This window comes from Haliaeetus albicilla, chromosome 2, assembly GCF_947461875.1.
Source record: "Haliaeetus albicilla chromosome 2, bHalAlb1.1, whole genome shotgun sequence".
Lineage (NCBI taxonomy): Eukaryota > Metazoa > Chordata > Aves > Accipitriformes > Accipitridae > Haliaeetus > Haliaeetus albicilla.
The window spans coordinates 71,426,161-71,450,991 of record NC_091484.1 but is presented as its reverse complement, the minus strand read 5'-3'; the positions used below and the strand labels follow the sequence as shown (position 1 = coordinate 71,450,991).

General features: G+C 50.2%; 1 protein-coding gene across 1 annotated transcript; it reads right to left on the bottom strand.

Moving 5' to 3' along the window:
- Nucleotides 1-13,200: 13,200 nt before the first annotated feature.
- On the bottom strand, nt 13,201-24,372 carry SHH (sonic hedgehog signaling molecule). The gene is made up of 3 exons (XM_069778196.1): nt 23,827-24,372; nt 18,674-18,935; nt 13,201-15,056 (listed from the first exon to the last, which is right to left on the bottom strand). The coding sequence occupies exons 1-3, from the start codon at nt 24,133-24,135 to the stop codon at nt 14,350-14,352; spliced, it is 1,278 nt and encodes a 425-aa protein (XP_069634297.1). The 5' UTR covers nt 24,136-24,372; the 3' UTR covers nt 13,201-14,349.
- Nucleotides 24,373-24,831: the final 459 nt, after the last annotated feature.

Sequence of the window (24,831 nt, the reverse complement as noted above, 5' to 3'; positions counted from 1 at the left end):
ACCTCAATTATCTTTGACTCCCTCCTCTGCAGGATCAACGAAGTTATCCTTGCACAGCTTCATCTTTATCTCGATGTTTCAAGAACCTTTAGCTTTTTCCTATGCAAAGCCGAGCTACAAAACCTGGCTGTTGGCAATTTTCCTCGTAAACCTTCAAAAAGATTGGTTTCCTTACTGCTCAGGGGCTTGCCAGCTTGTCTCCAGGAGTGTGATTCGTCTGCAGTTATGTTAGTGTCTGGTTCTGTTTTGTGCAAGATTACCTAAAGACGGACTAGAAATGTTTTTTGAACACCTTATTAGTATCACAAAATTGGCTAAAACACAGACACAGCCCAGAAAGATACAAGGAGAATAGCTATTAGTTTCAATACCTCCAAAGGGCTTCATCATGCGTTCGGGCAGCGCATCAGGGCGTTGTCGTTTCAGTTAACACAAGGTTTTGTTGGCAAACTCTTTTTTTCGCTTCTGGCCCCAAAATGTGCTTAACAGCTTGCACAGCCCCACTGGAGCCGGGGAGCCTTGTACTGTTACCATTTTGTGACTCACTCCCCGCTGGTAGGAGGGAGGTTGGCTCCATTTGGAAACCCGTGTCGGGAGATGCTGGGGAGGTGGGAGCAGAAGGGACCTCCCCAGCCCCAGTGCTAGCCCCTCTTCTCACTCGCTCCCTCCTCCAGCATTTCTAAATCCACTCTTGGGTTCCAGGGCAGGAAAAGCAAAACTCCACAGATAGTTGTGAAGGATCTGCAGGAGCGTATTATGCACCAGTTATTCCTCCAGGCTATTTGAGCAGCCTCCATTTCTGCACTCCATCGTTGCTTTCCTTCCCAATAAATCCGATGAGACCTTTTCTGAGGAACAGGTTGTCAAACCTACTTTCCTTAGGAAAACTTTCCTTCAGACAGCCGTGAACCTTTTATAAAATAAGCAACACCATCGTGTTTCACCTCCGTCAAACAAGTGCCCATGGAGGACCAGGGTGACCTACTCTCTTGCAGACAGGCTGAGCTGGGTGGGCTGGTATCCAGCTGGCTGGTTTATACTTCTCTGTAGCTTCCAGCATCAAAGAATTTAAATGTTCCACTGTGCTACTTTTGACTCGTCTCCTGATGCCAACTTCAACTGTGCAAACTTCACCATGACATAAATACAAGATCATTTTAAACTCAAGTTTTATTTTAATTTCCTTTTTTTTTTTTTTGCCTCCAGGTCTTCAACATTTCAGGTTTACCTTCTTAACATCTTTGCTGCAAACAATGAAGGCTGGAAGCTAACTTGAAAAAACCCAACATAATCTGAAATTCGCATGCAATCACATGGCTTACAGAGTCAGAAATTTAAAAAAGCCTCTAAGTATTAGGATATTCAAAACAAACAAAAAAGAGGTTTAGTAAAAATACTCTAGAAAGTCCAACTATTATGCACTGTTGTTATCTGAGAAGTTCTGTCATCAAGATGATATTTCAGCAGCTTTAGACAGATGAGATTTCTAAAGGGGATTTCTAATTTGTATTTGTTTTTAATTTGGGGTTTGGATCACAGCAGCAGCAACAATTTGTTTTGTTGTGTATTTATGGCTGCACATGTTTAAAATGGTAAATCTGCACTGACCTATTAGACCACAAAAGTGAAACCAGCTTCTGTATTCTCATTCCTTAGCTGGAAAAATAAACCCACAGCATGCATGTATAAAATAAATTATATTTTTACAGCTTTTAGGTTTGGGACTCAAAGGCTGTGCAAGTATTTCAGATTATCACAGCCCTGGCTTTAGAAATATGGAAATGGTTCTTTACCAGAAAGTGATTCTTTCAAGACAAGATGCATTTTTCTAGCTGCTGCCTTTCATTAAAATTATATCATTTTATCCAAAACAAAAATAAATTAATAAGGAGCTTAAGAAAATGTGCAAGTTTCTTTAGGAAAGAAATGAACCAAAATAAAGAAAGATGATGGTTTGGTTTAACACTAATAAAGATGTCTGGGTCTAAAAGATAATTCAGTGTTAGCACCAGATCATCGTGCCTTGAGCACCTTGCTTCTTCTTACCTACCTGTTTTTATTGGCTTTGCTTCTCACAACAAATAATAATGTTTTCCTTCAGTCTCTAAGCCTTAAAAGCAAACACAGGTCGAGTCATATTTGACTTAGCACAGAAACGTGGATAGGACCTGTTACTTGGCCCCCCTAGCCATGGCTCTGAAGAAGGCTTACCCAGGCAGAGCAGAGAGCTTGGGCTGGGTCTCGCTGGTAGCTGGATTCATTATTTGATGACAAATCCATCTTCTCCGGCTAATTTCTAAGCCCTGGACAAACACGTGCATAATTTTACTCATTCAAGTTGCTTCATGCCCCAGGATGGAGGAGGCTGAATTCAGAAGATGCTCCTGAGCAGCAGCAGGTGAAACCATAGGTTGACAATAACAGCCCAGCATCCAGGTCTGACCTGGGCATTTTGGGGATAGAGAGCAGCAGTTATTAGGAATATGGTCCAGTTTTATACCACGGACCCCCCAGAGAGGCAGGAGGGTCCTCCAGCATCCCTCATGGGTTTGGTGGGGCAGGCAGAGGGTCAGGCCGAGCCGGCGAGCTGAACGACACCAGTTGCAAAACTTCTCATTTCCATGAGAAGTCCTTCTGAAACGTGTCTTAGGAATGTCCTAAATAATACTTGCTGGTGGGAGTGGAAGGTGCTGACAAATCCGGGCAAAAAAAAGGAGCTTTATTGCAAGTGGGTGATGAAAGTAGCACTGACCACAACAAGGGAGCACGTTTCATTACAGTGGCTGCGGCAGAGCCTCCATGAAAATTACAGGGAATGCTAAAACAGCCCTGGAAAGGATTCAAACAGCAATTTGCTCTCGGCATGACCATCGTTGAGAGCCGGCAACAGAGAAAGAGAGCAAGAGGGAAGCAATGTTCTTGTCCTTCCCCCTGCAGATGCCAAACCTCATGGTCTTGAACAGACGTGGAGATGGCGCAGGAAAGAATCAGAGGTCGGAGATGAACTTCTTCGAAACATGCATGAAACTAATGCGGTTGGGTGATTTTACCCTGGCAGGAGTAGTGTCCTGTTTTTCACCCAGTTCTGGTTCAGAGATTGACACATCTAACTTAAGGAAGATATATTTTTTAAAAATATCTGCATTCTGAGTCTCAGCAGAGCTCAGCATCTCCTTCGTGCCTGTCCCTATCTCCTGTGCCAAAGGAATCGATGATCTTTGCTGCCTTCCCCAACCCTGAAATATCCCTGGGGAATATTAGGCCAGAGCACGCAACTGTTTTGCTGCTGACTGAGCTTCCCCCACATTGCCTCTGAATGATTACATCCCATTTCTAAGCCCCTTTTCTATTGATTTTCATGGTAAACCAACATAATTTGGCTGATACATATTTTTAGTTTCCCCCACTGTTGATGAATTGTAACATCTGCTCTACACTCCTTTTTTTTTTAAACTTCAGTTTAGGAAGAAAAAGACGACCTTGTAAAGGTGAAAATCTTCCTCCTGTTGTCCAGCCTGGTGGAACCCAGGGATGGGTAGGACTTAGCCCCGCAGGAGCACTTCATGCTCGCTACACAACTGGTAATAATTTTGTGATCAGCCTGTGACTGTTCCAAAAAGTAAGAACAAACGAGTTAAATCACAAATCTAGCGCACTTCCTATCCTGCCTATTCCCAAAGAACAGCACGTCAGCAGTGCCAGAAGACACATGGATGATAAGTTACTAATAAATTCATTGTGTTGCTTATTTTTAATGGGCTAATAAAAACAATCCTCTTCTTTTGACTGTGTGCGGCTTGCATGAAAAGAAACAGCAGAGTTTAGGGAAATGTTTTATACTTGAATTGTAGGAATGGTCATTGTAACAGTCATTAATTGCTATAATTTAGCTTTAATCAGGTATCGATTGCATTTTATACCAGATGAGAGAGCAGCGTACCAATGCAGCACTCGTGCTGTGTGCTGGCGGCTGCCAAGCTGCACGGTTAACGGGGAATCACTAGAGGTCACTTTGATTCCACCTAAAGGAACAAATTCTAAAAGGTCTGGGGTTTTGCTTCTGTTTCTTTTTTTCGCTGAGGCATTTTTTAAAAGCAAATTCTTTTTGCATATGTGTAGAATGCTTGTTTATAGAAGCTCCTTGGGCTGAATTTTATTCTGGTGTAAAGAGTGAAACTTTAAAGAAGTTTATAAAGCTGTGCCTATATTCATCAAGAGGAAATTTGGCCCCGAGTTTCGTTTTTAATACGAAACAGCTTCCACTGGATTTGATATTCATGATAACAGATGTCATTATTTAACCCTCAATAAATAGTTCTGTCCTGTCAGGATCCCTATAAATAGGAAAAGAATAGCTCCGATGTATAAATCTGCAAGAAGATATTCTAATTTTGCTGCTTATTCTGTTATACCCAAAGGTGAAATAGTATTTAGGTGTGTTTCATTCTCAGCTTCAGTTGATAGCCAAAGTGCAGACATTTCCTCGATGAGAGGGAAAAAACCCTAAAGCTGAACACCTTGTGATCAGGCAAAACGTTTCCTGCTGCAAAGAGCAACTCCAAGGGGAGCCCAAACTTGACTTCTTTTACATTTGTAAAGTGACACTTTGCCTTCTTGGGAACCTATACCATGAAATATGACTTTTCTTTCATTTTGGACATCTGGGCTCGCTTAGGCCCCATGCTGCCAGCTCCCTTCGTTGTGGGGTCAAAAGCACCTCAGCCCCAGGTGAGGATCCCCCGCACAGCTCCCTCCGAAACGGCATCGCTGCCGCCCAGCCGCCTGCCCGCTCGGTCCCTGATGGGGCAGGGGCTGCACGGAGACAACCCCCCTGCCTGATGAGCGGCAGGATCCTGCCCATCGCTAAGTGCAGTTCGTTTATTCTTGTTCTGGGGAAACCAGGGAGGTGGAAATCCCTTGGTGGTCAGGTCTTTCTTGCTGTGCATACATCAGCTTTTGCTGCAAACCACTGCAGCATCTGCCAAGGCCCGCTGGCGAGGTCCCACATGGCTTCACCTTTTTTTCTGCACCCAGTATTGTTCTGGGTTCATTGTTCCACCTGTTGGAAGGCACCAGGGGACCCGATGAAGCAGCACGACCCCATGCACTGGTGGGTACCGGCTGCATCCCTCCCATTGCGGCACCACCAGCTCAGTGCCAAGCTGCTCAGCACTGACAAAAGCGAGACACCAGAGCTGATTTGAAATGAAAATGCTTCAGAAGGGCTTACTCCATGTCTTGTGCTCAGTGCAGAGGACGCCTGCCCTCATGCTTGGGAACCAAGCCTCTCCCAGAGCTGGAAAGCAGCCCTACATGTCATGGTGTTCGTTGCATGGACCAGCGCACTTGGTTTCCATGAACGAGCCCTTTCTCATCCACACACCACAAAATAAAGGCCCGAGCGACTCCCTGGTGTCTCCATGAGTAACTTGAGAGCAGCGGGTGGGAGAGCTGCAGGCTGTTCTTCTTCTGTGTCCGACACCCGGACGGCTCCTGGCGTCAGGGCTGAGTCACCGAGACCGAGCGCCGGCGCGCAGACCCGGCTGTCTCACACCCACACCCAGCCGCGTGTGACTTCTCCTGTCCTTTCCATGAGTTGTCCAAAAACTGGGGTTTGGAGAACGGGAGGTTCCCGAGATCCCAAAAGGTCCCAGGCAAGAAGTCAGCGTTGGGTGGGCGTCAGGGCAAGCCTCCATCCACACCTCCTCGCCTTGTTTTCTTTCCTAGAAACACTGCTTCTTCCTTTTGACAGTGCACAGATTAAGGGAAATTTCTTTCCAGGGACAGCTCTCCATGTGTTCCATGGTGCTCCCTCAGCCCTCCGCAGTTTTTTATCCCCACGGCACTGCGTGTAACCCTCCGGATCACAGTAAGCAGTGTGATGAACACCTCTCCCATGAGCATCTATCTCTTCTCCCTTCCTTCCCCCAGGGGAAAATTGAGTGGGAATAGTTTTAATTAACTACACTGTACGTGCACGGTGTTTATACCAACGCAGGCAAGGCTGAACAAGCGTGCCTTGCTCTTGGAAAGAGAGGTGCTGAGGTTTGTGGCCGCTCTGAAGTCCTGAGCTCATCCCACGGTGAAGGACCAGCCCCAGAGAAAGCTCTGGCTTTGGACCACACTGGGCTTACCCCAGCATGGACACAGAGTGGGGGTGAATATGTCAACACCCAGAGCTCTGTTACTCTGCAGAGCTATGGAAAGTCTATATGCGCCCCACATCAGGACCACTCGATGAGTCAAGGATGTGCCCAGTGTAACCCCAGTGTAACCCCATGGGGAGCCTCCGCAGAAAACAGAGGGCTGAAATGACATTCTGGGCAGGATTCAGCTCTAAGTTAGGACACCTTTGTTCAGACACATAATTGCATGTGTCTGTCTGAGCTCTTGGTGTCTCAGGTCCCTCATTAGTCCATGGAGATCTTGTCCCCCCAGGCCCCTCCAGCCAGTCAGTGGGTACCTACTTCAGGGGGAACCAAACTGCCATCCAGGCCCCACTGACTGCACTGAAAGACACGTGGAGACACAATCAGAAGGCAAAATCATGTCTTAGCCTTGAGCTGGCTACTGCCTTGTGGGTCTTCCTTGTGACTTATGTGTGCGGTGCAAAGTTTAACATCATGTAAAAAGCCAGCTGTCCTCCTTTCCAAAGGTGTTTAGAATGGAAGAAAAATTCCCGTAGGAAACATGTTTACTTTATATATGAAGATGCCCAATACTGGCAGTTGTGAGAGATTTAAAAATTAAATGCAATTTGTTAACCAATGTATAAATAAGAGGGCTTTCAAATAGGCTGCCATATAAAGGTTCTGGATCGTCCTTGGGTTTCACCATGTACACACAGAGGAGATCCCTCAGAGTGACACACAGGCAGTAGATGATATCTGAATCACTGTGTTTCTCATCATGTAGACCACATAGACCACAAAAAATTATCCTCAGTGATGTTTTTCTGCACATCTCTGATGAGGGCAGAGAGACAACAAGCTACTTGCTCAAAATCAGAAGAAACCCCATCAAAGGAGCAAGGACCAAACCCGGTTCACTCAAAGCACAGCATCGTTCTGGCAAGTTGTTTGTCTGTGATGAGGGATTTTTTTACTGCTTTCTCCTTCGGCTAACATTCCTACGGCTATTTATAGTTTCACTTCATAACCAGTGGTTAATATTTTCAAAGTAGTCTAGCATGTGGTCACCCACACAGAAGATGTGGCTGACCCTCCTGCACTGCCTAAAAAGTGTTGCCCGTGATATTCAGGATCTTTCTGCAAGCAACCGTGGGGAGCTGTTGGCAGAAGGCGGGGAAGATGCCCTGCTGCCTTGGGAAGAAAGTCTTGCTGAGGCCACTGTGCTCTGCAAGGCTGTGCTTGAGCTTGCAAAGCTCTTACCTTCATCCTGAAGATGCCCCACATTGGCATGTCATGGATTTTTTTTTTTTTTAACTGAATTTAACCCCCCCTTTTCAAAGTGCAGCTGCCTGCTCCTTAATACCCGAGTTAAACCTTATTGCACTCTAGATCAAAGACGAGTATTTCATGCCTTCTCCTGCACTGTTGTGTAGTGACAAAGTTCCCGGTGACTTAAGTGGGAGGGAGGCTGCGTCCTGGGAGACAAAACTTAATTGAATGTAATACCACAGGGCACGTAAAGTAGGACAACACAGCCTGACCTCATTTTGCCCATACATAACCCTACTGACATCAGTGGGAGCTGCACATATGCAGGCAGGAGATGACATTTGCCCACTCTTGGCTGCTGTAGGAAATTCCTGCTTGCCTGATAAATTCTACTATTTAATCATGCAATATGAAAGCGAGGGATACACCGAGTAAAGCTGAGCAAACACAGCTCAGCTCCCTGCCTGTTTGAAGTTGTGGAAAGACTCCTTTTGACGCTGGTGGTTGTTGGATTGAGCCCACAGTACACAGTGATTCATAATCATTTTCCTCAATGAAAGCAACCAGGTTGGTTTGTTGTTATTTGTGGGATCACATGATTCATTATTTGCAAATATTTGAATGGCAGTTGGACTTTCTGATGCCTGTGAACCCCGTAGCTTCCACCGGTGTTAGCACAAAATGGTTATTCATACAAATATTGTGCCAGAACAGACTTGTTTGATACTGTACATATATTACGCTCCTGTTTCTAGAAAAACTTTGCAGAGTAGAAAGGGCATCATTTGGCAGAACCAACAAAGCTTGCACCAAACCAGTGACTATTCCAAGAGAATTGTTCATGAGCAATCCCAAGACTAATATTTATTTGCATTCATCACAGTCTAATAATTAAAACCAGTGCTTACTGCTGTAGAAAACAGGACGGGACTGATTTACAGAGAAGAGGCTAGCTGGGCGAGTAATGTTTCAGCTGTCTCTGCTCAGTGCAGGCTGCAGGAGCAGAAGCAGAGCTCAGCAGACTTCTGAACATCCCAGATTTTGAACCTGGGTTTTCTTAAAATTAATCTTGTTTTAACTTTTGGGTTTCTTTCGCCCCCCAGAAGACATACAAAGAGAATATAAAGGGAGATTCTTGGTAGATGGAACGCAATACTGCAATATTTAGGCAAAATGCTAGCTTATTTAACAATACCAGCTACCCAGAGGGGTGGTGGCTCTCTGTCGTTGAAGACACGTGGGACCAGACAGGAGATGGCCTTCAGTAGCCTGCCCTAAGCCGGCCCCGTAAAAGCCAGGGTTGGACCCAGGACCACCAGAGACACCTTCCAGCCTAAACTGTTCAAAAAAAACATGTTTTGATGCTCCGAACTGGCCAAAGCCTGAGCTATACCCTGCTTGTAAAATAAATTTCCTCCACCCAGCGAAACCCTATGGCAGGTCTGTGACATAGTGTCTGTGTGCGATGATACCAAAAGGATGTTGCTGTAATTGCATACAGATTTATCATCCGTTCCCTTGCAGTGAACGCCATCAAAAGACTGAAGACTTGGAACGATACAGCGTTCCCAAGTATATTTTTCCTGTGAGCACATCCCCTTTTCAAGGGAGACATCGTGGTGTCCCAGAGAGCTGGTCCAGAGAAGCATTGCCCCAGTGATGGGGTGAGGAAGGGGTCCCCGTGCCGTCCCCGGAGCCGAGCGAGCTGGGCAGAGCCGCACAAAGCACATGGTGCTCCCACAGCATCCCTGTCCATGTCCGAGCCCTCCTGCCCTTGGGCAGCAGCCAGATGCGAGTTTGGTGGCCAAGGGACCCTCCGCGGTCACGCCACGCGGAGCATCCCTTGTCACCTCTCCTCCTCGGTAATACGAACGGACATTTGTTTACACCAAACTGAGCAAATCTAATATTTATTTCACATTTAGGTCACAGGACATCAAAACAAATATTTTTACCCCAAACAGATTCCCTGACCTTGTGGTTTCACTCCTGATTTGCAGCAATATTTGTCCAAAGAGCTGACTTGCTCTCACTTAAAAATGGAAGGAAAGGAAGTTATATAGAGTCCTGCACTGGGCTTTGAGGTAACAGCACAACTCCCTGTGCACCCGGATCAGCTCTGGATGCTGCTCTTGATTTTACTGGAAGCAGGTCAGGATTATTAAACTCATATTTTCTGGATTTGCTCGCATCTTTTCAGTCCTGAAAACCAAAATTATTTAAATAAGTAAGCCTAAACACCCCAAATGCAAAGTATTAAAAATTATATTTACAATCTCGGCATAAACAGCACCTGCGGGCCTCATCCTGCTCCCATCAAAACCTGAGACAATCCCATCGCTTGTAAAGATGCACTTTTAAAATATGATTTTTTCCTTTTCAGCCTGCGGAGGCCAGGGATTGCATTAACAGTGCTCCATTGAAAGCTCTGAAATGTTCTGTACATGGAAAAATGACCTTTTTGGGGGTGAAGTTTTCACTAGTTTTAAGGCAGAAACTGCTGAAGAGAGAATTTCAAAGGCTTAGGAAATCTAGCGGTCCCTTATGGCTTGCAGTAATGAGTAAAATAAAATGCTCTTTCTGATTTCCTTCCCCCTGTAATTGCAATAGATGTTGTACTGGAGTTGCAAAACTGCTGCCCAATTATCAGGCAACTGGGCTGATTTACATCGCCTGCTCAACCTTGGCATGATGTGAAATGCTCAGGAGGGCCAATGTAAACAAATTTATAGCCCGGTAGGATATGCTGAGCTCTTAATATAGGGATAATAATATTATATATGTATACATACATGTGCATATATATATAAGAAGATATAGATAAGCAAACTTTCATATGCAAGGGCACAAAAGGCTGCTGGCTGCGGCACGGCATGGTTACCTGGCTGTGAAAGACCTGGCTTACTCCAGTGTTTGGCTTGGATTTTAATTGCACTGGGGATGCGATCCTCTTTTACTGGCACATCCAAACTTCCCTTCGGTTGGTTTATCTGGTGTCTGAGCACCAGGGCACTGTGTGAAAGACCAGTCAGATAAACACAAACTAGCCCCAGTCCCACTAGGAACACATCTCGTGTTGGCTTGGGTGGGGGAGGCTGGGGAGGACAGGCAGCCGCTGATGGGCTGACCTCCCCCCAAAACCCTGCCAAATGAGTTGGCTTTGCAGAGCCACGCGGTATTTCACAGGTAAATGAGAGACTGTCTATGTGGCTCTAGGTGGGAGAAGAGGGAGGTTGCCACCATCGCATGAAGCGGCATGGGCACAATTCCTGCCTTGTTTGAAGGGTCCGGTGCCAAATCCCACAGGACGGAGCGCCAGGCTCCCCACACCCCGTTTCAATGTCACCAGGAGAAAAACCGCAGAGCTGAGAGTGCGATAGGAATGCCGTCACATAAGAGACATTTCAGGAAGTCTCTGTAATTTCTTTAATTATTCAGACAACAGAGCACAAGGATAATAGCTTCAAGTACATTCTTATACATTATTTTAACAGTAATAGATATGTATTTAGTCATAAACTATTCTGTAGCCACCACTATGTGTACATTTTATACAAACTATTGCCATACTCGGACCCTGAAAATGGACGGTGACATCTCCTAGACATTTTGCGCAATGTTATGACAGTACATCCTTCATACGAGAGCTGTAGCTATAGGTTGGATTGGTCCATCTGACGAAGCACTTCTAATGCATACCACGGAGGGGTGATCCGGACGTGAGGCGCCGAAGGAAGAGATGTAATAAATACACAGTGAGGGGGAGGCATACAGTCACTCAAAATACGTGCGATGGAGAACACGGCACAGCATTTCTTTGCTTGGCGAAACAGGTTGATCCTAGCACAAGACAGCATTTTAGCTTCTCTCACACCACAAAGCTCTGAGCTCGTCTCAGCCTTTCGGTGAAGATTAAATGCGGCAATGTCTGATATGGTCCCTACCAGGGCACGTACCCTACCCTGACACAAGCATGGGCTCTGGTCTAATGGGTCTTTTTCATCTCAGTTACAATTTAGACCGAAGCCCCCAAACCAACGGCTTGAAGTTTGATCACTGACATCCCTAAACGCCTCCGCCGCCTGACCTCTGGAGAAGGTAGGCTCCAACACGGTCGATTTTTGAGTGTAAAGGCTTTACAAAATGCCAGCCGCCGTTCAGAGACAGGGGGAAGAGAGCTCACGTGCCCAGACACCGCTGTACAAAGGCCAGACTCTTACAGCAGAGACTCATTTGTTCCACGATCACATTTTTACATGCCCCAAACCAGCCATGGTTGCAGCCCCTGACGCACCAGCAGACCCCAAGGACACGGAGGCGGCAGAGTCCGAGCCAGGGCGGGCAGCAGGTCACCGGCACCCACCGGGCAGTCCACAGTCCCCCCGCGATGCCCCACACCGTGGGGGCATTAGGGTGGCTTGGTTCCTATCCCGGCGGTCCACACGGACGCTGCAGCACACCGGCGGTCGCACCAAAGTCTCACCACCCCGGCCATGTCTGAGCTTCAGAGGGTGGAATTGGCTCTGGACTAGAAGCTGCCGGGAAGGAGAGCCCAGATCCATCTGTTAGGGTTTGACACGGGGGTGCTCGTGCCCAGGGCTCGGCCACCAGCTCCTGACACCGCTCTGGAAGCTCCCAGGCTTTCAGCGTGGAAGAGCATGGTCTACGCTCTCTGGAGGTGGCCCCAGGCAGAGACATCCCAGGAGGCCACCCGGAGCTGCCGTCCATCCCGGTGGAGGACGTGGCTGCATCTCTGGAGCGAAAGGCTGCCCAATGGATGAAGGTCCTAGACCGGCGAGTAATGGAAACCGAAGAAAAGGTGAGAAGACATTCAAGGAAAGCTCCCTTCCGGCACGGTCCTGTCGCAGACGCGCACACGCACGCACACACAATGTTTTGCAAAATTTTTAAAGGGATCCTGGAAACCCTCCGGGGAGGACCACGCAGCGCAGCAGAACCTCACTCATCGGCACCCATCGAGGACCAGCCCCTCGGCGGGACTTGGGGCTGGGACCAGGCAGGGGATGCAGCACTGGCCCCACCACTCAGTTCCTAAAACACGTCTACAGTACGTTCTCCCATCGACGGCTCAGGGCAGATTCTGATGCGTTACAGCTAGGGAACATCTCTCAGAATAAATGAACGAATTTTTATCCCTTTTTTTAGTTTTGCAAAGAGTGTTTTGTTCTTTTCTTGGTGGCCCCAAGCCCCGGATTGTTACTCCGGCAAGGTGGCCAGTGAAATCTGGTGGCCATCTCCTTCTTCCAGCATCAGCCACAAGAATCCCAGTTAATTCACCAAAGTCAGTGTCTCTTCCCCAGGTTTCTATCTTCCGGGCACCCAAATTAAAGCCGATTAAAATGCTGGTGCCACCGCAAGGTGAAGGCGGCCGCCTGCCTTCAGATTAACACGCTTCAAAGGGCAAACTTGATTTAAGGCCCTCGGAAATCTGTTTTCTCCAGACCAGACCAGGAGGTGGGCAGGGAGCTGGAGCTGGAAGAGGGGAGAGTGGCCTGAGCGCGGACGGGGAGCCGGGGCTCCCGCGAAGGGAAACCGCGTCTCCCGGTCGCTCGTGCGAATAAGTGAGGTTCTACTGTTAGTACAAGAGATTCCAGGTTACGTGCAGATGTGATGGATTCCTTTCCTTAATTAAAGTACCAAAATTAAAAGTTATAAGCAACACATCTAAATAAAATAACGGGCACTCCTTTAGGCATCGTGTTTCCTAAACCAATAAGCAAAAAGGAAAAAAAAAAATGGGATGCACCAGGAACTCTTAGTTATTATATACTAACCAGACTGTGCATGGCACATTTTATTTCTATAAAACTATTAAAACTATTACAAAATATTCAAAAATACATTTTAGTAAATTTACAGCAGTTATTTCTCAATTTATTAATGCAAAACATCCTTTTCTCCCTTCTGTACAAACTACCGTCTCCATCGTCACAGAATTGCCGCCATGTGCGCTTTTTAAAAAATATTATTTTCTAATAAATTTTTTTTGAAGTTAAAAATAACAAAGTTTCTTACGGTTTTTGCAAATAAAAAGTTTTTGTAACAGTCTTGACTTCCATGAATGTGGCCAAATGGTGTTTTTACAAAGCAAAACATGGAAAACAATACAGGAAATGACGTTACATTTGAAACTATTTAAATTAAAATAATATATTCTCATATTTTACACTATTTCAAAAAACGAAATGTGATTCAGTTAAGTATTGATCTCTCAAAAAAATCTAATTTACAATTCTGTGTATAAAAATATAATTTACGGACCCCCATGAAGTTTGTCTTTTTTGTGTGTGTTTGCTTGTTTTTTAGACTTGCTGAAATGAAGGAGCAATGTAATGGAGAGATGGGAAAGTACAGAATTTTGCTTTCTGAAAGTCAGGACACACGTGACATGTAGAAAAATAGACTCTGCGCAGTTTTGCTTGGCCTCACAAAATAATTTTTTCCCCTGTGAGTACAGTTCACATGATAATAAATTATCAAAGAAACTATTTAAGGCTCTTGAAGGTCCGGTTCATATCATTTAAAACATCTATTCAAAATACCAAAGAAATAAATATCCAGGAGAGGAGGAAAAAAAAAAAAAACCACAACAAAAAAAACCAACAAAACAAAAGAACAAATAAAAATATATATATATTTATAAACTAAACAGAACAGAACTTCCCGGGGTCTTTGTTTCCCTTAAAGTCTACTTTGGACTGTCCTACTTAATTATTATTATTTTATTATTATTATTTTTAAGTCTTAATCCGTGCTCTCTTTTAAAAATATGTACTTTTTTTCCTCTTTCTTTCTTTTAGGTTTTTATTTTCTTTTTTTTTTTCTTTTTTCCTCCTTTCTCTCTCTCTCTCTCTCTCTCTCTCTCTGTGTCTGTGTCTCTGTCTCTCCCTCGGAGGCTGACGGGCGGCCGGGGTGGCGCGGGATGCTCTCAGCTGGACGGCACCACCATGCCCAGCGGGTGCAGAGAGTCACTATCCAGCACCCAGCTGCCGATGCGGTAGAGGAGGCGAGAGTACCAGTGGATGCCGGGGGTGGCGGGGGCACCCGTCGGGGCCCCCCCGCCGGAGGGGCAGAAGGCGGCCAGCATCCCCTGGAGCAGGCGGAAGGGAGCGAACGCCCAGTGCGCCCAGCTGTGCTCCTCGATGACGGCGTAGCAGGAGGCCAGCACCCGGTTGATGAGGATGGTGCCCTGGGCGGTGAGCGGGGCGTACGCCCCCGAAGCCTCCTCCCGCAGCGAGACGCTGTGCACGGCCGCCGGCAAGAGCTGCCGCCCGCCCTCGCCCAACACGTAGACCCGTTGGCCCGGCCGTACGCGGCTGGCGAAGAGCGCCCGGCTGCTGGGGGTCCCCGCCTGCGACTGGTTGTGTTGGGGGGCCACGAAGAGGAGGTGGGCGGCCGTCAGCAACAGCCGGGCCCGGGGCTGCCGCGTCTCGATGACGTAGAAGAGCTTGTGGGAGCCATCCTCCCGGTCGAGGAAGGCGAGGAAGTCGCTGTAGAGCAGCCGGCCCTCCGCGTCGGCCACCAGCACCCGGTCCCCGGGGCTCAGGTCCTTCACCAGCTTGGTGCCGCCTTGCTCCAGGTGCACCGTGGCCGAGCCAGGGAAGCAGCCCCCCGATTTGGCTGCCACCGAGTTTTCTGTGCAAGGAGAGAGGCACAGCGGGGTTAGAGGGGGCACCCGCCGGGCCGGGGCACGGGGGCACGAGGGGACACGCCGCTTCCCCGGCCACCCCGACCCGCCCGAGAGGCACGGGTGCAGGATGCAGCCTCGCTCCCCTCCGAAATTCCTCCATCCTCATCTACGAACACGCTCCATTTGCACTCAGCGGGTCAAGTGAGAGCCCCCTTCCTGCCAGATTTGAGCCGGCGCATCTCCCTCTGGGTTAAGGAGTTACAAGGGTCGTTTGTCTCATTAAGGAAATCGGCCAAAATATTTCCGCTGAGAAAGCTGTTTCATAACAAATCTTTTCTGGAAGAGCTCCCCACTTGGCTACTGCTTGCCCTGCACCGACACCTGATGCCAGATAACTCACAGGCTTTCAAAGATGAGCGGTTTTACTGGCAGAAGGTTCCCCTCTAGGCGAGTGTCTGTGCTCACAACGCTCGGGGTCCCCACTCAGCTCTTACTCAAGGAGCCCACCTGGGGCAGCAAACAGCAGAGAGCAGGAGAAGGCTTTGCCCCGAGGAGCACATGAATTTGGCCATCGCCCCACTGGAAAGCAACAGCCTGAATTTCCTGAGCCCCCCCCTCCATCACCCTGCACATGACCCCATACTGCTGCCCGCCCTCGCTGCCCTCCTGTTTGGCACGGCAGCTGCTGGGGCACATGCCACCCCCCGAAACACCCCCGCCTGGCATCCCCAGCGCTCCGGTTCACTCTGCTTTCCGAAAAAAGAAGCATCTCCCTCACCTCTCCCACCCTACTGGAAGTAGGATGCTGTTCCCTGTTCCAAGGCGTGTGGTCCCCGGGCAGCCCCACACCTGCACCAGACCCAAGCACATCCTCCAGTTCTTGGAGTTACTCAGAATATAGATACTAAATGCTGCCACCAGCTGCTGCTGCTGCTTTCCAGAGCAACCGAGAAGAACAAGCGCAGGTTTAAAGAGAGCAGAAATAGCGATGAGACTTAAAGTCTCTCTCGCAAACCCCCTTCTGGAAGCTCAGCCACGTGCGGGGCAGTGGGAGAGGACCTCTGCCCTGTGCCAGGCTGGTCTCTGTTAACCGACGGGCTCTGCAGTGTTCCTAAAAGCTCTCATTTTCTATATACTGGGGTAGTAGCCCACGGTATGTCACAGTAGCAAGTGGCTTTGCTACAGCTGTTGAGATTCCTCATCCCTCCCTTGGCTTCCCCTGGTTTCTCCCACTTACTCCCTATGCCAGTTTAGAGTCCTGGTGATTTATCTCCTAAAGGCGGTCAGATTTTATATTTTGCCTCTGTGGCGGCTACTGAAGCTCTTATGATTTAAACAAATCCTTGGAGTGTCTCCTAATGACTTTCTCAGGAAGGACAGGAAGGGTGAAAATTAGACCGTTATTGATTTGCTAACGACTTTATCACTTCTCCTTCAGAAATGAAGCGGGGAGATCTCCGAGGCCTCTTCAGGGAGGACATGGCAACAAACAAGCTATGTGCTTTATGTGGAGCCCTCCGCTAGCAACCTACACCTTCCTACAAGCCGGCGGTAAAGGTCTGGCTAGAGCTTTGTTTGCATATTCAGGGACTTGATGAATAGATCTAGTAGTGTAGCAGCTCTACAAACATGCCAGTGAATTGGCAGAGGTGTGAAAATCTGCTTCTTTGAGCAGTGCTTGTTTGGGTTCTCTAATTAAAATCCAATAAAGGATCAGCATTGTCATTCTGATTCATGTAATAAATGCAGACACTCTTGGAAGAGAGGACACTTCCATTTTTTTCCCAGCTTCTTCTCCCCCTTTTCTCCCCTCCCTATTTGTTCAGGTGCAGAAACCCTATGTGCCAATTCACACACATACTCTCCAAAAAACCCAGGACCTTCCAAGCACTATTTGCACAGCAGAGTCACTTTTCCAAGGCACTCAAGATCTGTATTTGAATTTTAAATGTAGAAGCTTGCTCTAAATACTTGCTGTAGCGCATTATCAATGTCCCTTTTACCACCCCTGCCTCTCCCTCCTCTGTCCTGGTGACAATAATTCAGGCCTTGGGGGAACTCTTCTTTGCATTCCAGTCTCTGGGATCATACTTTTTGCAAACAGAGATCTAGATAAAGACTCTTCCTGCCTGGCATTATGGGGTTTAATCTTCTCATAAGATGCTCTGTCATGAAACGAGGTTTGGACAGTTTGAAATCAGGCTGAGCGGGTGGAATTCAAGCCTGCTCCCTTGCAGCCCGCGTGGTACAGTCACACGACCCTGCCTGACACCCTCTAAATATTGCCCCCAAGCCCGTGTGCGCCGAATCTCAATGAGCAGCTTGGGGTTACTCCTCTCCTATGAAATACCCACGGGGGTGGATTAGGGGGTGCGCTTGGGCTAAGGTCATCACGCACCACAATCAGACACCTTGCGCTATAAAGCCCATCTTCGCTATTGAAAGGGATGTTTCGTATCACCGCACGGCTGACAGCTTTGCAGGGCCTCCTTTTGGCTAGAAAGGACCAGGGAGCTGAACAAAAGCTGTAGCAGGCTCTCAGGATAAAGCCTGAGCGGGCCAGGAGAGGTGCTACCTCGGCTCAGCCCCTTTGGGCTGGAGCGGGGGGGGGATGAACCCCTTTTGCAGACAGGCATGGTGAGGCCAGGCCGGTTTCCCTGCCGTGGGGCTGATGGTTTTGAAGCAAACGGCTATATTTAAAGAAAGCCCATTATTTTCTTTTGCAACCAAGTGTTTCTTGACACTTTCAGTGGGCTGCTCGGCTGGAGGATGGTATTAGAAAGCGCTTTAGCTGCCATGCAGCCAGGTGGAGAGAAGCGGCCGGGGGTGGGGGGGGAGCTGGCACTTGCCAACCGTTTTGCTCCCCCCCAAAAAAGTGTCAAGTGTCAAGAAAATGAACTCGGTGAGTCGGGATTTCTTGCGAGCTGTTCCCGGGTTGAGACAGCGTGTGGCGTTGTAAGCACAGGGGAGGGGAGGGAAAAAAAATTTTTATGTGTGTGTATATCCCTATCTGGGAATTTCCTAGCGGCTACCGCTGAAGAAGGCAGGGGACCACGTTTCTTATTTATTTTCCTGGCCGGCTCCCGCTCGGAGATTAGCGATCGCGAGTAAGGCGTGCAGCCAGCGGGGCGGCTGGAGACGGCCACTAGTGTTTGTGTTGAACATGCTCTTTGGATGGGGAAAGCAGCAAATCCCACGGGGGGAGGAGAAGGGTGTGTGGCTGCGGCGCGGCGCTCGTGGGAAGGCTGGGCAAGCAAATCACCCAAATAAAATGCTGTCAAAAAGTGCTGCAGCTGGCTAGGCTTTTTTTTTTTTTCCCTTTTTTTTTTTTTTTCCCTTTTTTTTTCTCCCCCTCTCCTTCCTTTTCCCCACCCCTGCGCCGGCGGGATCACTAAGAGGCGGGATAGAGGCTTCGCCCTCGGGGGCTCCGCTCCGCATCCCCGGCGGAGCCCCGACGGGGCGGGCAGGACCGATGGGCACCCTGCGGGGACGGGGAGGGGGGACCACGGCCAGCACCGGGCAGCGCGGAGAATGCTCTGGGGGGGGGGGGTTGAGCCGTGGCCCGGGGGTGTCGTCCCCCCCCAGCACCACGACGTGTCCCTGGGCAGGTCGCCCTCCTTACCTGCTTTGACGGAGCAGTGGATGTGAGCCTTGGACTCGTAGTAGACCCAGTCGAAGCCGGCCTCGACGGCCAGGCGGGCCAGCATGCCGTACTTGCTGCGGTCCCGGTCCGAGGTGGTGATGTCCACGGCTCGGCCCTCGTAGTGCAGGGACTCCTCGGAGTGGTGGCCGTCTTCGTCCCAACCCTCGGTCACCCGCAGTTTCACCCCGGGCCACTGGTTCATCACCGAGATCGCCAAGGCGTTCAGTTTGTCCTTGCAGCGCTGCGGGGGAATACGGGCACACGGGGAAGGGCGCATTGCGGGGGGGGCACTGCTGCAGCCAAGAGCAGACCCCCCCTCGCCGTCTATCACCCCCCAGGGCCGCATCCTGCCCTCCATCCCCAGCCAAACCGGCGGCAAACTCCCCCCCCCCCCCGCCCCAAAACGCACCGCACGGCTGAGCATCTTCTCCCCCGCTGCCAGGGAGGAAGGGGGAGGCAGGTGAGGAGGAGGAGGAGGGGGGTGAAACTTGGGGACGCGGGAGGAAAAGGGGGGTGAAACACCACGAAGACCCACCGGGACGGAGCCGCCCCTTCCCCCGGCACCTGCCGCAGGGAGCGGGGGACCCCCCCGCCCCATCACCGGCGCTGGGGGGGGGGAATGTGTCGGTTCAAAGCCACCTGCACGGAGCAAATTCCTGCCGCTAAGTGCCCTGTCCCCTTCCCGAGAGCAAAGTTTGTGCCGAAGAACAAACACTCGCCATCTATCTCGGAGTCACGGATTCCCCCCCGGAATGTCTCTCCGGGTCTTTTCAGCTTAATTCTGTGTTGAAAGGGGTCTCAATACATGTTAACAGCCTTTATGTGCTGGAGGGAGGGGTGGGGTGTTTTTTTTTTTCTCTCCCTTCGCCCATCACTCATTAGAGCCCTCAAAGCAGCATGGGCTGGGAGCATTCACTCCGCTTCAAACATACATCGGCGCTCGCCTACAAAGCTGAGCAAATCCATACAATAATATAGCTCTTAGTGGGAAGATGAAAAGCAAGGGAGGGCCGAGGAGGGAAGTTAAGCGAAGCAGGGATGCTATGCAAGCTAGAAGACCCTTTGTGTGGAGTAAAACGTTTTCCAACTCCGTGGAGAAGCCACTACAGGGTTTTCCATCGCCCCTCCGGAGCCACCGGCCTTCGCCGGGGCTGAACCGGGCCCTGCAGCACCGGGGGCCTGTGGGGACCGAGCAAAGGAGGGGGGTGGGATGGGGGGACAGAGGAGAAGGGCAGCTGCAATGGGGGGGGGGCTCTAAATGAAACCCTGAAAGTTTGGGGGGGGTCCTATTTTAGCCAAGGGGGGGAATAGACACACTGGCAGTAGGGGAAAAGGACTTGCAGCCTCCCAGAAATAGGAAATCAGCACCGAAAGCATTGAAAAGCGCTTGGCTGAAGGTAGAGAGTTAGGAACACACGCGTTGCCAACTTTTCCCCCCCCTTTTTGAGAGGAAAATAACTCGTGGATATACGCAATGTGCCTCGCGTGATGCAAATCTCGACGTTGGTTAAAGCCATGACGGGATGCAGCAAAGCTGCTTTTCCCTGACTTTTGCTGGCCTGACTGGGATGCTTGGCCTTCTGCAGGACCATTCTCCCCAGTGTGCTCCCAGCACACCCGTAACAGACTGCAAAGGCCCCTTCACAGCTCCCAGAAAGGCAAAGCCCCTCCATTACCCCGACGACGCTACTTTTAGGGACGTGACAAGGTTGCTCAACAAGAAAGTTCCCGTGTGTCATAGCCATAAAAAGCAATTCCAGCAATACACAGGTCCCCGAGAGATATAAAACGCAATCGGGAGCTCACTTTGGACTCTCTGGCCTACCGTTTTATGGAAAGAGCCGGGTGTTTGGGTTTCGGCACGGTGCCCGGCACCAAAGCTCAGCAGCACAAGGAAGTTGAGTTTGATTTATTTCTGATTTTTCTTTCCCTTCTCTCTCCCTCGCACACCTGAGAGGATGGATACGCTCCTCCACTGACTTACGGGGGGGAAGGGGGCGAAGGTTCAAAAGTCTCAGCTCCCGATAAGGCGACAGCCCTGCGCGACACGGCCGTGTCGTGCCCCGCCGCCGCGCACGGGAGGCAGCGGGCAGCGGTGCGGGCAGCGGTGCGGGCAGCGGTGCGGGCAGCGCCGAGAGGCTCTTGCCGCTCCGGCCCTGCCAGCACCGGCTCCCGGCTTCAGGCGAAATAAAGAAGAAACGACCTCCTAAAGGACTTTCTTCCCTTTTATACTGCCTGAGCTGGATTGTCAGAGTCAAAAGCCGTGAAGCCCAGACTATTTATTAATTCATTGGGTCGTGTGCCACAAATCAAGCCCAATTCTGTTCAGCCACCGTGAAGCTCAGCAGGGCTGCCTCCACTAACGCTTTGTGTGGAGGCAAAGTTGTTCAACAAGCCCTCTCCTGCCAGCTCCTAATCTCTTCACAAATGAATTGCTTGAAGGAAACACTTAACAGGTACCTGTCAGTGTAAACAACCTGGTGGGCTTCCTAAATGCCAAGTTGATCTCTAAATTCCTCACATCACGCATCGGTTGTGTGCCTGCATTACACGAGATTGCTATTTTATTTCATACAAATTCCAGCTTTATCATACTGACCTGGCCTCCTTATCTCTCCCCCGAATCCAGCCAATGGCTGGGGTGGGGGGGGAGGGAGGGGAGGAAGGGGAGAGCCTTCAGCAAACTGCTGTTGTCACCTGCAAAGTTGAGAACCTGACTTACCTACCTCTGTTTGCGTCCCCCCCCCCCCCCCCCTTAGAGTTAATATTAACCAGCGGCTAATGCATTCGGCAACTATTCGGCAAGTTTAACGATTCCGCTCAGGGAAGATCTCTCCATGGTTGAAGGGCTTCGCGAAGCAGGAGTGGAAAGGCTGGGATTTCACGAGAGGGAAGGAGAGAAAAGCAAGGCAGGGAGCCCGGCGGCAGGACGGCACCTCGGGGCGCTGCGGACCCGGCCGTGCCCGGGGGAGGGTGGGCAGGGGCAGCCCCTCGGCTCCCTCCGCAGCCCCGCTCCGCTTCCCCGCTCCCCGCCTCGCCGAGGGGTGCCGGAGCCCGGCTCGGTCCCCCCACCTCGCTCCCCTCTTTGCCGCCGGGTACCCGGCGTTGCGGCCCTCCGGTCCCCGCTGCCCTCAGCCCACCTCCCCCCCCCCCCCCCCCCCGCTTTGTGTCTAAGGCAAGGGAATAAGCACTGAGGGAGGGGGGAGAACAACAACAACAAAAAAAGTATTTGTTTTCGTTTCGTTCGTCTGAGGGAAGTTGACAGAAGGTCAGGAGTTCAGCCGGTGCCAGCTAATGCAGCGAGAGCGGCCAGCCGCGTAGCCGGCGCGGCTTGCCCCGGGAGAGCCGCGGGGCCGGGGTCAGCCCGCACGCCGCCCCCCGGCCCGCAGCCCACCACCTCTCCCCACCGGCCCCCGGCTCCCCCCCACCCCCAACCCCTTTCCCCTACCCCCGCCGCTCCGCTCCGCTCCGCCGCGCACACGCACCGGCGCAGCCGCGCAGGGAGGGATGCGCCGTGCCCCGGCGGGAGCCCCCCCGTCTCCCGCGGAGCCGCCGCCGCCGCCGCCGCCGCCGGGCTGCGGAGGGAAGGGGTGAAACCCGAGCCGCCGCGATCGATACGCGAGGGGAGTAAGTGGAGCTGAAAATGCGAGAGATGCGGCTCTCGACTGGCCGCGCAGCCTCGCACCGGAGGCAGCCAGGGCGGAGGGGGCGCGGAGGGGGCGCGGACAGACCCGCGGTGTGTCCCCCCCTTTACCAGCGGGGGGGACCGACGGCCGCGGAGCGGACGCTCCGCACCGCTCCGCACCGCTCCGCGCCCCTGCGCCGGGGCAGCGGCGGGCGGGCAGAGGCGCGGCGCCGCGCTCGGAGGTACGGAGCGATTTAAGGTGGTCGGGAGGAGATGGTGGCGGCCGCCGGTCCCTCGCCCCGGGAGACCCGGCAAACGTGCGGAAAATCAGGCCGAGGAACGGGGAGAGTTTGGGAAATTCCACCCCCCCCCCCGACACACACCCCCCCTTCCCCGCGTCCACTCCCCGCCTAGTCCTTCCAGGCGACTCCTGTTCTAGCGCTGAAGGTGGGGCTTAAATGTATTAATATTAAAAAAGCGCTGTTGACCTATATTTGGAGGAAACCCATTTCCAGTGTCTAGATTGCATGTAGTTTCAGAAACTCCGGGATTGGCAGAGCAATTGACTTCACCGAGCTCTCTGTTGAGCATGAATAATAATTATGAGGTGACTCTCGGAGAGGTTCTCTCCCTCTCTCTCTCTTTCTTTCTTTTTTTTTTTTGCATAAAATGGTTCCGCAATCTGATTCCACCCGAGATCCAATATTTACCCAGTTGTAAACCTTGTGCCATCAGATTTTTTAAAACAGAAGGTGATGCAATGCCGATAAGTTGCAAGTCCCTCCCCTACTGAAGTACCAGAGCATTGGTGGCGAGCATCCTTAAAGAAATATCAATATATTTACGCTCTGATGGGCACAATTGCAAATGATGGTATTGCAATACGAGCTATATAATACGGAATCAGGAGAGGAATGGTCGATCCGGCTTCAGCTGCCTTTTGTGAGTGCACGACTGCATGCCTACTAAATTTAGAATATGCTCGCGAGGGGAAAAAAAAAGAATAATGAAGGCTAAAATGAAATGAAGCAAAAAAAAAAAAAAAAGAAATAAAATAAAATAAAATATATATGGAAAAAACCCCAAGTCAGCAGGCGTAGCAACCGAGGACTGCGTTTGTAATAATGAGTGAGTGGCCTGGCGGTCACTATACACTTGGGGTCCTCTGAGCTGTATGCAATTCGTTTGATCAAAGTGCATCCTTGGGGACAAATGCAAACAGCAATCTCTAACCAAGTTACAGGGAACGCCATGGCACGGTAATGACTGTAAGTATCACACAGATTCCCCCACCGACTATCTCGATAGCTCCAGCTCCAGCCCCTGCTAACTTGTCTGGATAGATGGTATTTACATTCAATGGGGGAAACTAGCCGAGTTTGGAGGGGCGGGGGGAGGAGGGGGAGAGGGAAAGGGGGGGGCTTTCAAAAATACTAAGACAGATGCGTCCTTTAGGATTGCTCAGAGAGGTTAACAAACACAAATACAGGTATCTCTGTGGCTCTACCTGAGTCATCAGTCTGTCAGCTCCCGTGTTCTCTTCATCCTTAAAAATAATGTCAGGGTTGTAATTTGGGGTTAGTTCTTTAAATCTCTCGGAGTTTCTTGTGATCTTCCCTTCATATCTTCCACTGGCCCCTAGGGTCTTCTCTGCCACATTGGGAATAAACTGCTTATAGGCTAAAGGGGTCAGCTTTTTGGGGTGCCTCCTTTTTCCAATGCCCCTGCCTGGTCCACAAGTCAGCCCAGAGGAGACTAAAAGAGCGCAGATGAAGCCCACCAAGAGAATTCTTGTCAACAGCAGCATTTCGTCCATTGAATCCAATTACTTCAAAGCTCTCTGTGCCTATCCCTGGCTGTCTCTCTAGAGCTCTCTCTCCTCCTATGTCCTTGTCTGCTTTCTGAATCGTATACTATCCACCGATCCCTAGCAAGACAGGTGCTGGAATGGCAGGCTTTAGGTCGCTGATAACGGAACACATCGGAGTTTGGTCGGGAGACAGCAATCGAGAGACAAAAAAAGGGTCTGATTTTAATGGTAGCAAAGCAAGACGCTTGTGAGAGGAGTCTGCCTTTAGTTCTATATTATAGCTGCCAGGGCCGAGAGCTGATTGGCCAAGGCGAGACAAGCTTGTCTTCTGATGTTTTAACCCTCAAAAAGGCAACAAATTCTTGAAAGATTTTTTTTTTTTTTCTTTTTACCTGAAGGGCTTGGAGCTGAGAGGGGTGGAGATCGCGCTTTCTTGGGATAACATCAATTACACGCTGGGGTTTTTTTGTTTTTTTTTTTTTTTTTTAAACTTTCTTGGCAGAATGGTACATTTGTCAGCAAGAGGAACAGATGCCTCTGTGAAAGGGAGAGAAAAAAAATAAGATTAGCAGGCTGCCTCGGTGCAAGTCAAGTTTCTAAGGGCAGTTGCGGTTAAATAAAATGCCGAATTATCGGGCAGCCGTGCAAATAGAAACGTATTGGGGAAATATTAACGCCCAGGGGGGGAATAATGCCATTTAA